Source organism: Geotrypetes seraphini, chromosome 9 (genome assembly GCF_902459505.1).
Source record: "Geotrypetes seraphini chromosome 9, aGeoSer1.1, whole genome shotgun sequence".
NCBI lineage: Eukaryota > Metazoa > Chordata > Amphibia > Gymnophiona > Dermophiidae > Geotrypetes > Geotrypetes seraphini.
In genome coordinates, this window is record NC_047092.1 from 77051930 (window position 1) to 77065285 (window position 13356).

Below are 13356 nucleotides of genomic sequence, written 5' to 3' on the forward strand. Positions count from 1 at the left end.
AAAAAGAGTGTTGCCTATTCTCAAGGATATATGGTAAAGAGCCCTTTCAGGTCATGAGCAAAAATAAGCAGTTATATCATTAATTAAATTGGATCAGAGAAAAGCCGGGGCCTGGTGCCAGGGTCTGTGGTATAATTTATACAATAAACTGGTAAGCTTAGCAAGTTAATTATGCTAAAATTAGTGGAGAGAGATTTTATTTACTAGAAAAGTTTTGGAAATGTATCCATATGCTTTTTTCAAGATGGCTTCCAAGAGCTAAAGTCTTGCAAAGGCAACTGCTAACATTTTTTACATTCTAACTGCAAATGAACCTTTACATGTGCTTCAAAAAGAAATTAGAGTAGGATGGAAAGGAACAAAATTATGTTACTTTCTCTCTACTGTTCAAATAATCAAATTTGGCTTTCTGATACTAAGCCCTATTATCTATGGTTTTGCTTTTAGTAATGGCTTCCACAAATACATTTAAACTACTATTACTTTCACATATTTTATGATAAAATAAAAATCAGGTCCTATACACAGAGGTTAATATTTCAAAGATTTGCCTGGATAAAATCTGGAAGTTACCCTAATTTTTAAAATTTATAAAAAAAACAATCAAACCCCACTTATCCAGTTAACCTCTAACACAGTTTAGTAAAAGTGGGTATTTGTGCAGCCATGGTTATGATCCCATTTGGACTCTGGTGGGCGGTCAATATATATTGATGTGATATCCATTTAACTTTAACTGGATATCACACCAATGTATATTGGCACCCCACTAGAGTCCAAATCGGGTCACAAAATCCTCATTTGGGATCATAACCATAGCTGCATAAATACCCCCTTTTTACTAAGCTGCGATAGAGATTTATACTGTGGCCCGGAGCGCTAAATGCTCAGATGCCCAAAGAATTCCTATGAGTGTCAGAGTAGCATCAGAGCATTTAGCACTCTGGGCCAGGGTAAAAACCTCTTCCATGACTTAATAAAAGGGGGAGAAGGATATTTTTAAACCCAGTGTGGTATCAGATTCTGAAAGCGGATGGAATATTGGAACACTATAATCTGGCCTGGGTTGCCTCAACAGGAGGTGAGTACTACAGTAATATCCACAGCTAACCCTGCAAGGCAATCTGGAGGAAAAGCACAGCAGGATTATTGCTAAGGTCACTTGATTTTTGGAGCCACTAAATTTGGATTGCAACCAGAAGTTTGGGAAGAACTGCTCAAGACGTTACAATATATGTACTGTTTCTTAGAACAATGCATGCTTTTAACTTTCAGGCTACACATTCCTATCTTTCTATGGTAGTAGCTCTAGAGGTTAGTAGTTAAGTATGAAATTTCATATGAGAGTTTCTGAGGAAGACAAGGTAATGAATCATGATAAGAGGGGTAGAAAAACTGGCTTTAGGCTGTCTTACCGGTTTCAGGTCAAAAGCGCACCGGGACAAAGGCGCACGCAGACAATTGAGCGCAGCGCAGAGGCGCACGCCGCAGAAAATTACTGTTTTAGGGCTCCGACGGGGGGCGTGGGGGGGATCCCCCCACTTTACTTAATAGAGATCGCGCCGCGTTGGGGGGGGTTTGGGGGTTGTAACCCCCCACATTTTACTGAAAACTTCACTTTTTCCCTGTTTTTAGGGAAAAAGTTAGGTTTACAGTAAAATGTGGGGGGTTACAACCCCCCAAACCCCCCCACAACGCCAGCACGATCTCTATTAAGTAAACTGGGGAGCTCCCCAACAAAACCCTCTGTCGGAGCCCCTAAAAACAGTAATTTTCTTCGGCGCGCACCTTGGTCTTGCGCTCAGTTGTCGGCGCGAGCCTTTGTCTTTCGCGGTGTTGTCTATGAACCGTCTTACCTCTCAGTCCCTTTCTCTTGAGTGACATGGTACTGGAGGGGTGTCAACCTCTTCTTCAGCTCCTCCTGAGAAAAAACTACCTTGTAGTTCTTTTTATCCCTACATGACCCTAGAAGGGAAAGCACATGGGAAAATAGTCTTATTACCTTAAATTTAATCCTGAATAGCTACTCTGGCTGGCAGCCATAACACAGTTTCTGCAGTCACTTAATGACCAAATTGGTCCTTGGTGCTTCTGAACAGCTGAGCCAAAGTGTAACTATTTTTTCGAGTTCATCTTTAATAAGAATTTTGTTTAACAACAATGATAATGTGCTACACAGCCAAAGCTTTCAGTGTGTAATATTACACTTTTTCATACTACTATTTACAAAAACAGTATCACTTTTCTACCATGCTCCCTCTAACAAACAAGCGAAACATATGAGATCCCCTTTAAAACAGATGTTTACAATTAGTCCAATATTCAAAAGCTTATAAGCAGTAATAGAAGATCCCGCCACAAAATTTTTAAAAAAATTTTGAACCACATAACAGTTCATTTTGGACAATGGAGGGGCATTTTCATTATGATTGCCGATTTGAAACATTTTGCCAAAAATCATCTGAAACAAATGTCTAACACACAGCCATAATCAATCACAAAAATAATTTACATTTCTGGTTAAATTATGGCTTTGAGTTAAATGGTTTCAGGTTCAACATGTCCATTTGTAAGTGCCATTTTTGGGGAAAAAAAATGTCCTAGAGCAAAACATAGAAAAACAAGCCATAGGGAGGTCTGTTTGGTAGCATTCCTAGTGAACTGGCCATACTGACATCCCAGCATTGCAGAGTGGCAGCCCAGTGGTCAGTGCAGTGGAATTCACATAAAGAGACTCAGATATAAATCTCACCTAAAAACACAGTACAGGTCCACAACTACAATAGCCCTTAGGCTTGCAGGTCACTTATTTAGGTACAGGAGGTATTTCTATGTTCAGAGGGGTGGGGCTCACATACATTTGTACTGAAATGAAAGCATTGAAGATGGAATTGATCCTGGGTCCCATTGTTTACTGTCCACTGCACTGACCACTAGGCTACTCCAACCCCTTGCTTGCTGCTTTCTTAGGAATGGCCATAATATCCAGAACTGTCCTAGAGCCTGATATCTCTTGTTACATCTTTGGAGCCTGGGTGGGGATGGGGGTGGGGGTGGGGGAGGCATTGACCACTGGGGGATTAAGAAGGGGAGGGGTCATGACTTAATCTCTCCAGTGGTCAGCTGGTCAGTTAGAGCACCTTTTTCTGAGGCCCAAATGCTCAAAACTCAGTGCCTTTAACGATCAAGTTTCAAGATTATTAAATTTTTGTTATGTATGCAATATCAAAAACTTCAAAGCGTATAACATTTTAAAAATGGGGGGAGAACAAAACTCTTTTACACAATTACATTCAAATTCTATCCATTCTAATACTTAACTGGTACGATCAACGCTAAACCAGTTTTAACCAGTTTAGTGTCGAAGTACTTCATCTAACAATGCCAAAATGGCTAATCACAGTCTTCTCCGTTGTTTGTAGCAGCCTTCAATATTCATATGTACACGGATTACAGCAAGCTCATCAATATTAAAATGAGCACTCAAATTGATGTCCAGATAATGCATAAACTGAAGGGCCTGCAAAGGTTGTATGGATCGCTGGCCAGCACACAGGAGGGCTGGGGGTCACATGGCTGGGAGTAGAAGGCAAAAGGTGGGTTCAGGTAATGACAATCATCAATGAGTGGGCTTCCCCATTCACTGCTATGAGGCTCTCATCATACAATCGGGAAATGGTGGGACTATTCCCACAGCGCTGACTTGTTTCACATGTAGCATGTCCTGTCTTGAGTATTTTTCCTTTGGGCAGAGGTGGTATGGATCGCTGGCCAGAATATGCGGAGGTACATCGGATGTAGTTCCACATAATCCTTCAAGTGGGGAGGATGAGTCCAGAGTTATACAAGCGGGCGTGAAACTTCATACATACGCTACAAAGGAGCAGCACAGGGGGTTTTATGCTCTCATCAGGGACACCCATTACACAATTGCCAGTGCTATTTCAGGAAGCCTCAGCATGAGGCTAGGGATCCCAGTGGGGACTTTCAGCAAGTGAGGAGTCACTGCCTCAATTTATGGCAGGATTGGTGACTCAGGGAGGCCACGAGACGAGCAGAGGGGGTCCATATAGGAGGAAGGGGACTAGGCTTTGTGCCACTCTAAAGTGAGGGCTCCTACCCCTCGATGGCAAATGAGAAACCCCTCTTGGACGGAGGGGCATGCCTAAGAAGTAAACAGCAGTACCCACTCACTTGAACGGCGCAAGGGGGCAGGTGCAGTCAGCGGGGCATGAGCAGCTTGGACGGCAGCTCGTGTCAAGTGGGAGTAGAGCATGGCTTAAACGGCAGTGCCTACTTATATACAATCAGCTACACATTTTGGAATGGCTAGTGTAAATGGCAACGGTCACAGTTTCCCCCTGCTTTGTATAATAGTGTGGCCTCCTGGGTCTAGATTACAACATCTAATAGCTGGGGTAGAAATTCAAGTTCAAGTTCAAGTTTATTAGTATTTGATGAATCGCTTATTCGGTTTGCTAAGCGATGTACAAAATTATAAAAAAAGTAAAATTACAAAAAAGACAAACCAAATGACAAAATTCTTGCAGACAGGACAAACTTGAATTGGGAGGAAAGGAGGGGAAAGTTACAACTCTTTTTAGAAGAAATAGACAAAAAAGGAAGAGAACAATGGGGAACGGGAAAGTTAAAAATCTGAGAATATTTATCAAATCTAAAATTTAAATGTTAAAAGCATCTTAAAAAAGATGAGATTTTAAGGATTTTTTAAAGGAGGTGAGATCTTTTTCATTTTTAATATATTGTGGTAATGAGTTCCACCATTGGGGGCCCATTACGGAGAACATATCAGATCTTCTCGTGCCTACTATTTTCAGAGAGGGTATAAGTGATCAAGTTTCAAGTTTCAAGTTTATTATTTATTTGTTTAATCGCCTTTTCAATATTCAAGGCGATTTACACATTAATAAAGTTACAAAATAAAATAATTTTAAAATAATTAAAAACTCACCAGACTAGACGATAACTGAACAAACTGGAAACAAAAGGAAGGTAGGGGAAGAAGTTACAATGTAATTGAACAAAGTGGGGAACCAAATAAGGAAAACACAAAAAGGATGGGATAAAAATAGTTGAATATGTGAAGAAAAGAGAAATAGAAACAAATGTAGTTGGATGATGTTAAAAAGAAAACTATAAATCAGATAACAAATGCATCGTTAAATAAAAAAGTTTTCAATTTGTTTTTAAATTTGTCTAGATTAAGTTCTTCACGTAAATAGATGGGAAGAGAATTCCAAGTTTGGGGAGCCGTTACTGAGAAAATATACTGACGGCGCGTATTTATTATTTTTAATGATGGAATCATTAATAAGTGCTGTTGGTCTGATCTTAAGGTTCTATTGGAGGAATAAGGAATTAATAGTTTATGAATGAAGGCCGGAGTTTTAAACAGAAGAGATTTAAATGTGAGCAGGCAAAGTTTGTAAGTTATCCTGTGAGCTACTGGAAGCCAGTGAGCTTCCTTAAGAAGAGGAGTTATATGGTCGAATTTTTTAGCTTTTGTGATAAGTCTGATGGCTGTATTCTGAATAATCTGAAGACGTCTGATTTCTTTTTGTGCTATACCATTAAATAAAGCGTTGCAGTAATCTAATTTTGAAATTACAAGAGAATGGATGAGAATTTTCAAAGAGTCATTATTAAATAGCTGGGAGATAGAGCGTATCTGTCTCAGTCTAAAAAAAGAAGACTTAATAACACTGCTGATATGATCGTGAAAAGTAAGTTTATGGTCCAGAATTACACCAAGAATTTTGGTTTTTTGTACTACTTGTAAAGGGAGTCCATTGATAGAGATTGGCGAAATAAGAGTAGGGTTGTCTTTCCAAGGAAAAAGCAGTATATTGGATTTATTGATGTTCAAAGCTAAACGATTATTGATTAACCAGTAGTGAATTTGTTCAAGTTTTGTGTTAATTTGGGCTATGTCAGAAGGGTTGTCAGGATTAATAGGATGCAGAAGCTGTATATCGTCAGCATAAGCAAAAGTATTGAAACCAATTGATTGACATAAAGTCAACAAAGGAGCAAGAAATATATTGAATAAGAGAGGAGAGAGTATAGAACCTTGAGGAACACCGTACGTTGTGGAAAAAGTATCAGAAATTGTATTATTGAAAGAAACAGATGAGGAGCGATTTGAAAAATAAGATTGGAACCAGGAAAGTACCTGGTCTGTAATACCTATTGTTTGGAGTCTGTTTATTAGTAAATCATGATCAATTGTGTCAAAGGCTGACGATAGGTCAAGAGAGACTAGAAGAACTGATTGGTGATGGTCAAGAAAATAATGAATAGAGGTGGTCATACCTATTAAGGAGTGTTCTGTGGAATGGTATTGCCTGAAACCAGTCTGATTAGGATGAAGAATGTTGGTTTTTTCGATAAAGTCGGAGATTTGGTTATAGACTACCTTCTCCGTTAACTTGGATAAGAAAGGGATGTTGGCTATGGGTCTATAGTTTGTACAATCCTCAGTGCTTATTTTGTGATTTTTTGAAATGGGATAAATAATTGAATGTTTCCAATCCTTTGGCATAATGCCTTGTTTTAAACTTTCACTCACTAAAGTATGTATTGTTGGACCAAAAATGCAAAAATATCGTTTTAGAAGAAAAGGAGGAATAGAATCGGTTTGTGAACCTTTTATGTTGATGGTTTTGATGATAGATTCTATTTCAGTAAGACTTGGAATATTAAAAGAAGAGCATTTAGAAGAGAGTGAAGTGAGATCTTGTGATGAATGAACTGATTTGAAAGTGGAGTTTATTGTGAAAGAGGATCGAATCTCTTCGATTTTCTTTTGAAAGTATGAGGCAAGTTCATGGGCTGTGAGGTTAGTCTTTATAGCTGGTGTTTTCCGTTTGTCAGAGTAGAAAATTGAATTTAATATTCGATATAAAGTGGCAGAATTTGGAGCTTTTTTGATTAGACCAGAGTAGAATTTTGTTTTGGCTAGGTTTATTTTTGTTTTGTAGAAATTAGAGTGTTTTTTAAATAATTCATAATTGAAATTTGATTTGTTTTTTCTCCATTTGCGTTCAAGTGATCTTAATTGTCTTTTTATAAGGGAAAGTTCAGTTGTAAACCATGGGTTAAAAGTTTTCTTTGCAGGGAAGATTTTAGTTTGTTGGGGTGCAATTTTATCAAGTAGCCTAAGGGTATTTTTTGACCAAAGTTGAACAGAATCGTCTAAAGAAATAGATGTCAAATCGAAAAAGTTAGTTGAAATTTCGGCCAGTATTGTATCTGAAGATAGATTATTGAAATCTCTAAATTTAATTATTTTTTGTTTGGGAGATTGGGGGTTAGTGTGGTCGAATTTGTATGAAACCGATAACAGATAATGATCTGACCAAGGAACTGCTAAGCAAAAATTGAGGGAATAGTTAGTTGTTGATGAGGAGGGAATGAGAAACATATCAAGAGTATGTCCTAGGTGATGTGTGGATTCAAATATTAAAGGATTTAAATCAAGATGTTTAATATGCGAAAGAATAGTATTGGTTTGATTATTCTTAGGGTCATCAAAATGAATATTAAAATCTCCTAAAATTAGAGGGTTAGTAGTGGAGGAACCGAAATCGAAAAGAAGTGATTGCAGTTCTGATAAATTTTCGTTATTGATTGGAGGAGGCAAGTAAATAAGTAGGGCATCTTGTTTTGGCTTAGTCTGAAAGGAGAATTGTAAGAATTCAATAGCTGAATTTGATAAGTAGTTATTGCTAGTGCTAGGAATTGTTATGCTTATAGGCGCATTGTTATGTACTAGTGATAACTACTGTATTGGTTATTGTTATGTAACCATGCTGCAGCCTACAATAAACTTCTCTTAGTGGAAAAGATACCATGGACTCAGACAGCATTTGTTGGGAGAAGGGGTAAGGGCAAAAGCAGGGTGACCCAGCTGAGGCCTCCCCAATTTTGTATTGAAAGAGTAAGTGAAATGATTCAATCAAACAGGCAATTGACTATTAGGGAAATTTCTGAGGATGTAAACACCTTTTATGGTCCCATTCAAAACATTTGAACAGATTTGAACATGAAAATGATCTGAGAAATGGGCAATGCTCCAGGTCACACATCGCTTCTGGTACTAAACTAAAACTAAACTAAATCTTGGACTTCACAGTTTTTAAGGTATAGACGACTGTGTAGTACTGTGGGAGAATTTAAATTACAATCTAAAATTTTAATAAAGAAACTACAGCAGCATGGATATCTGGATCATGTCATAAATAAAGCCAATAAGAGGGCATTATATGCTAATAGAGACTTAATGCTATGTGATAAAGAACCAACAACATCAGAGAAGACAATGACATGCACTGTCAAATATGATAAGAGATCTCATCAATTAGGTAGAATTCTGCGTAAACATTGGCCTTTAATACAAATGTTACCACCGTTTAAAGACCATAATCTTCGTATAGTCTATACACGGGGAACAAATTTTAAAGAACAGTTAAGTCCAGCTGTACTCAAGACGAAAGACACTTACATTCAACCATTACATACAGCCTGTGGTGCCTCTATGAATTGTGCTATAATGGTGACATCAACGGAGTTTGTTAACCCTCAAAATGGTAAAAGATATCCATTTAAACACGTAACATGTACAACAGCATTTGTGGTATACTGCTTAGTATGCCCCTGTTCTAAAGTTTATGTAGGCCAGACAAGCAGGCAGTTAAGGAGGCAGTTAAGGATTCGTTTAAATGAGCACAGGAGTGCTTTAAACAGGAATGATGTATATGCCCCGATGGTGCAGCACTGTGTAGAATATCAACATGATTTTTTTGTGCTTCAATGCTATGTACTTGAACACATTGTAAATGATGTCCAGGGAGGGAATCATTATTTATGCCTCTAACAGAAAGAGCAGCGATGGATCTATGAACTTGGATCTGTAAATCCTGGAGGCTTAAATGTGGGTATTGACTGATATTATTTTTATTAAACACTCTTATGAAGTTAAGCACTTATAATATCCTCCCTCCCACCCTTCTCTGATGTGTGTGATAACTCTCCACCAAATATCCTCTATCGTGCGGCATTCTTTTTGCCAGTGTTGAACCAGTGGGGCGCAGATTGAATTTCAGTGAACAGAATTGGATTTTTTTTTACCTTAAATACAGTGGAACCACTGGGTTTAAATCAGGAAATAGAATGGATGTCTGATTCGCTGCCTTCAGTAACTGACGTAAACTCAGAGGGAGGTTTAAATTTAGAAAAACGAATACTGCGGCCATCTTGTTCGGGAGATGTTACAAGTTCGGGATAATACAATAAGCTATAAAAGGGGTAAATATCCATTTTTAAGTTATAATAGGGGTTTATCCTCTTTAATATTTGTTAACAAAACTCACATGGTAATGAATTTTGTATTTTAAGAAATGAATTTATGTTACAGGGGACTCTTCCTGATACAGCCTATCGGCGAAACATGTTGAAGCAACAGGTCCCTTCCCGATATGAGCAACTTTATAGATAAGATAAGTTTAACTTATAAATATAAAGTGAAGAATTAAATGAGCACAAGGCACAGAGCACTTTATAAATTTTTTTAACTTAAAAAAAAAAATGTAAGTGGATCTGATGACGAGGCCAGTGCCAAAAGACTATTTTAGCCATTGAAAACACTTGGCTAATACTGGCACTTCTGAAGACCATGAAGATATGTATACATGTCAAAAAATGTGAAATGATATTGTCTTGATAATATGATTCTATTTGAATTTAGGCATTGTTAGGCACTTAACTTTGGTGCAGGTATTTAGGTGAAGAAAACTCTTGACATAAATAAGGTGCACCTAAAATTAGGACGCCTAGTGATTCCTAATGTCACTTATGTGGCGCTAAATGTAATTCTACATAATTCACCTTTTATAGAATGTTGTTTAGCACTGCATTAGTCGGCACTGATTTTTAGGCAACCAATATAAAATCAGGCCCATAGTGCTTTATGTGCTAAATCTTGGTGCCTTTTATAGAATTGCCCCATAAGGGGTTACTTCTATAAATATGGTGCTAATGTTTACATACCAATTATACATGTAAACAATTACATAGAATACCTGGACATATATGCATAAATGTTAAAAAAAAATAAACTTAAGCGCTATTCTGTAATTACATGCATATCCTACAAAGCATGTATTTTACAAGTAGGACTACCCATGGGCAGAGTCTGGGTAGAACATATAGAATACCATAGATTTACAGGTTTATTCACTTTATATACCGCCTAATTACACATGGCAAATTCAGCAATTTACAATATAAAATAAACAAGTAAAAGGATCTCCATTATTCAAACAGATAAAATCTCCCTTAAACCTCCCCTCCAAACAGCATAAAAAAGAAAACTCCAGTAAAATCTTCAGTATCCTTATTAACACAACCATGTGCTCTCTATGCATCACAGTACCCTGAAGCTTATCATTCCACTAATGAAAGTTATGTGCTTATCTCTGTTATTTACAAGTAAATACAAACATTTATACCAGCCCTATGGCTGGTTTAAGTGCTCATGCCAACTGTGGATATCTCCTTAGGTCTCTGCCTCAGGTCCCTGAGTGGGCCATGGGGAAAAAATCACTAAGAGACAAGTACCGGTACTTTTTCTGTAGCAAAAGCTTTTGGGAAGCAACTCAAGGTATCCACTCAATCAATGAAATTCACCCAAGTGCTTCAATTGGTTGTCCAGCCTTTGCTTTGTTTTTATTAAAATTTGATTTAGTCGCTTATCCAATTTCTAAGCGAGTTTACAAAGTAAAAAATAAAAGGGAATACAAAAACAAAAACATGATAAAAAGAATGCCATTAACATTAACAGAGGAAATACAATTTAAAAGAAACATCATCTAATAAATGGCATACTAAAAGAGGACAAATGTGACAGACAAACATGAGATAAAAGGAAATTGGGTTGGAACTACAAATTAGATAGGATCGAAAGCCAAATAAGGAGAAAATTAAAGGAAAGGGAACATTGCTACTTGTTTCACTGAAGGAAGTAGAGAGATACTATGAAAAATTAAATCAAGTGTTAAAAGCTTCTTTGAATAGATGGCTCTTGAGTAGGCCTTTGAAACGCTCAAGGTTGGTCTCCTCCCTTACGAGAGTTGGTAGGGGTATTCCAAAGTTGTGGGGCTACAACTGAGAAAATGTCATGCCTTTTTATTCCTATTATTCTAAGGGAAGGGACCGTAAACAATTTCCGATCAGATGATCTAAGGATGCAAGATGGCTCATATGGAATGAGATATTTATCAATAAATTGGGGTAATTTGGATTGAATCGTTTTAAATGTTATTAATGTGATTTTGTAAGAAATTCTTTGATTGACTGGCAGCCAATGGGTATTCTGAAGCGGGGGGGGATACATGGTCATATTTCTTAGATTTTGTTATTATTTTGATTGCAGCATTTTGAATTATTTGAAGGCGTCTCAATTCCTTCTGGGTTATTCCTGTAAAGTTCAAGTTTTAAGTTTAATTTTAATATACCGACCATCGAGGTGAACCTGGCCAGTTTACAATGCTAAAAATGAAAGGTTAAAATAAATTATTATAGGGGGAGGGGAAATGTGAACATTAAATGGACAAATTACAGACACAAACATGGGCTTGAGGGTGAAGGGGGAGGAGAAGTTAATAGACTGTTACGTTACACTTCCCCCTCTGTATTCGCAGTTTCCATATCTACGGATTTGATTATTCATGGTTTTAAAACAAAGAATGCTTTTTCATTTTTTGGCCTATTTTAAGCCCTGTAAGCCCCCCCCCTTAAGCCTTACCTGGTGGTCTAGTGGGTTTTCGGGGCAGGAGCAATCTTTCCCACACTCCTGCCCCATGCAGATCGCTCACAGGAAACGGCTGCCTTGAGCTTCCGTCTACAACGAAAAAAGAACACGATGGGAACTCAAGGCAGCCATTTCCTGTGAGCAATCTGCATGGGACAGGAGTGTAGGAAGATCGCTCCTGCTCTGAAAACCCGCTAGACCACCAGGTAAGGCTTAAAGGGGGGGGGGGCTTACAGGGCTTAAAATAGCTGGGGGGGAAGAGGGGGTTAGGGGCTGAACTGGCCCAGATATTATTCATGGTTTTTTCATATTCACGGGCCAGCTCTGCCCCTAACCACCGTGAATATGGAGGGGGAAGTGTAATCTAGTTTTGTAATGACTAATGAATGAACCAATATATTAATAGATTTCGGTTCTAAAAATTTAGAGATTGACCGAATCATCCTTAATTTGAAAAAAACAAGTTTTGATTACATAACTTATATGGTTGTGAAATGTCAATTTTTAAAAATCAAATATAACCCCTAGAATTCTTATAGAGTCAACACAATCTAGGGGAGAATTATCAAGGAGGATTGGGGCATTTAGTGCTATTCCCTCTTTACAGGGGAAGAACATTGTTTGTGTTTTTTATATATTTAATGCCATAAATATTATCTTTCAACCAAAGTTTGATCTGGTTAAGTTTGTTGTTAATTTTAGTAATTTCATGAATATTTTCTGGGTTTAAGAACATAAGAAGTGCCTCTGCTGGGTCAGACCAGAGGTCCATCATGCCCAGCAGTTCACTCACGCGGGGTCCTACCAGGTCCAGGACCTGTATAGTAACCCTCTATCTATACCCTTCTATCCCCTTTTCCTTAAGAAAATTGTCCAATTGTCCAAGGTTCAGGATTAAATTTAAAATAGCATGTATGGTCTTTAAACTGATTTATGGTATTTCTTGTAATCGGTTAGCATATTGTTTGCTTTTGGCTAAGAATTTTTTCAACTCGCAATACCCATCACTTGAAGTTAAACTTTCCACCAGTGAAAAAAGTATCTAGGAAGAAGCAATTTCAGTTTACCTTCGCCTATCGATGGGCCAAAACATGGAATTTATTACCTTTTAATATTAGGCAAATCAAATCATTCTCTTTTATGAAAAGCTCTCAACACATATTTGATTAGTATTAGTAATAATGCTCATTTACCAGTAATATATTTAGCTGCTGGTTTTATTATGTGTTATAGAGAACTATCAAGTATTCTCAACTGGAAATACTACTCTTTAAATATGGAGGTTATTTGACTGCACTCTGTTCTAAATACTAGACAATTTAATTGCACAAGTAAAGAAAGATTAGGGCCTGGATGCACTAAACTCTCTGATTATCTAATAATCATTGCTATACCAGTTGAACTGGTTTAGCGACGACCTAATTCGCTGACCCAATATACACAACGGCTCATCAGGTGCTTTTCTAAACTCTCCGCCATGCAAATGACCTCATTAGTATTAAAATTAGGTCATTAATATTAAAGCA

General features: G+C 37.5%; 1 protein-coding gene across 4 annotated transcripts in view; it reads right to left on the reverse strand.

Moving 5' to 3' along the window:
• The window catches only part of MSRB3 (methionine sulfoxide reductase B3), a 160837-nt gene that overhangs the window by 74497 nt on the left and 72984 nt on the right, over positions 1 to 13356 (reverse strand). For all 4 annotated transcript variants that reach the window (XR_004540667.1, XM_033959002.1, XM_033959003.1 and 1 more), the window contains exon 3: positions 1857 to 1965. Coding sequence is in view for 3 of the 4 variants with exons in the window: in XM_033959002.1 (XP_033814893.1) it covers positions 1857 to 1965 (109 nt within the window). In the remaining variant the exon portion in view is untranslated. The remainder of the gene's footprint in view (positions 1 to 1856; positions 1966 to 13356) is intronic.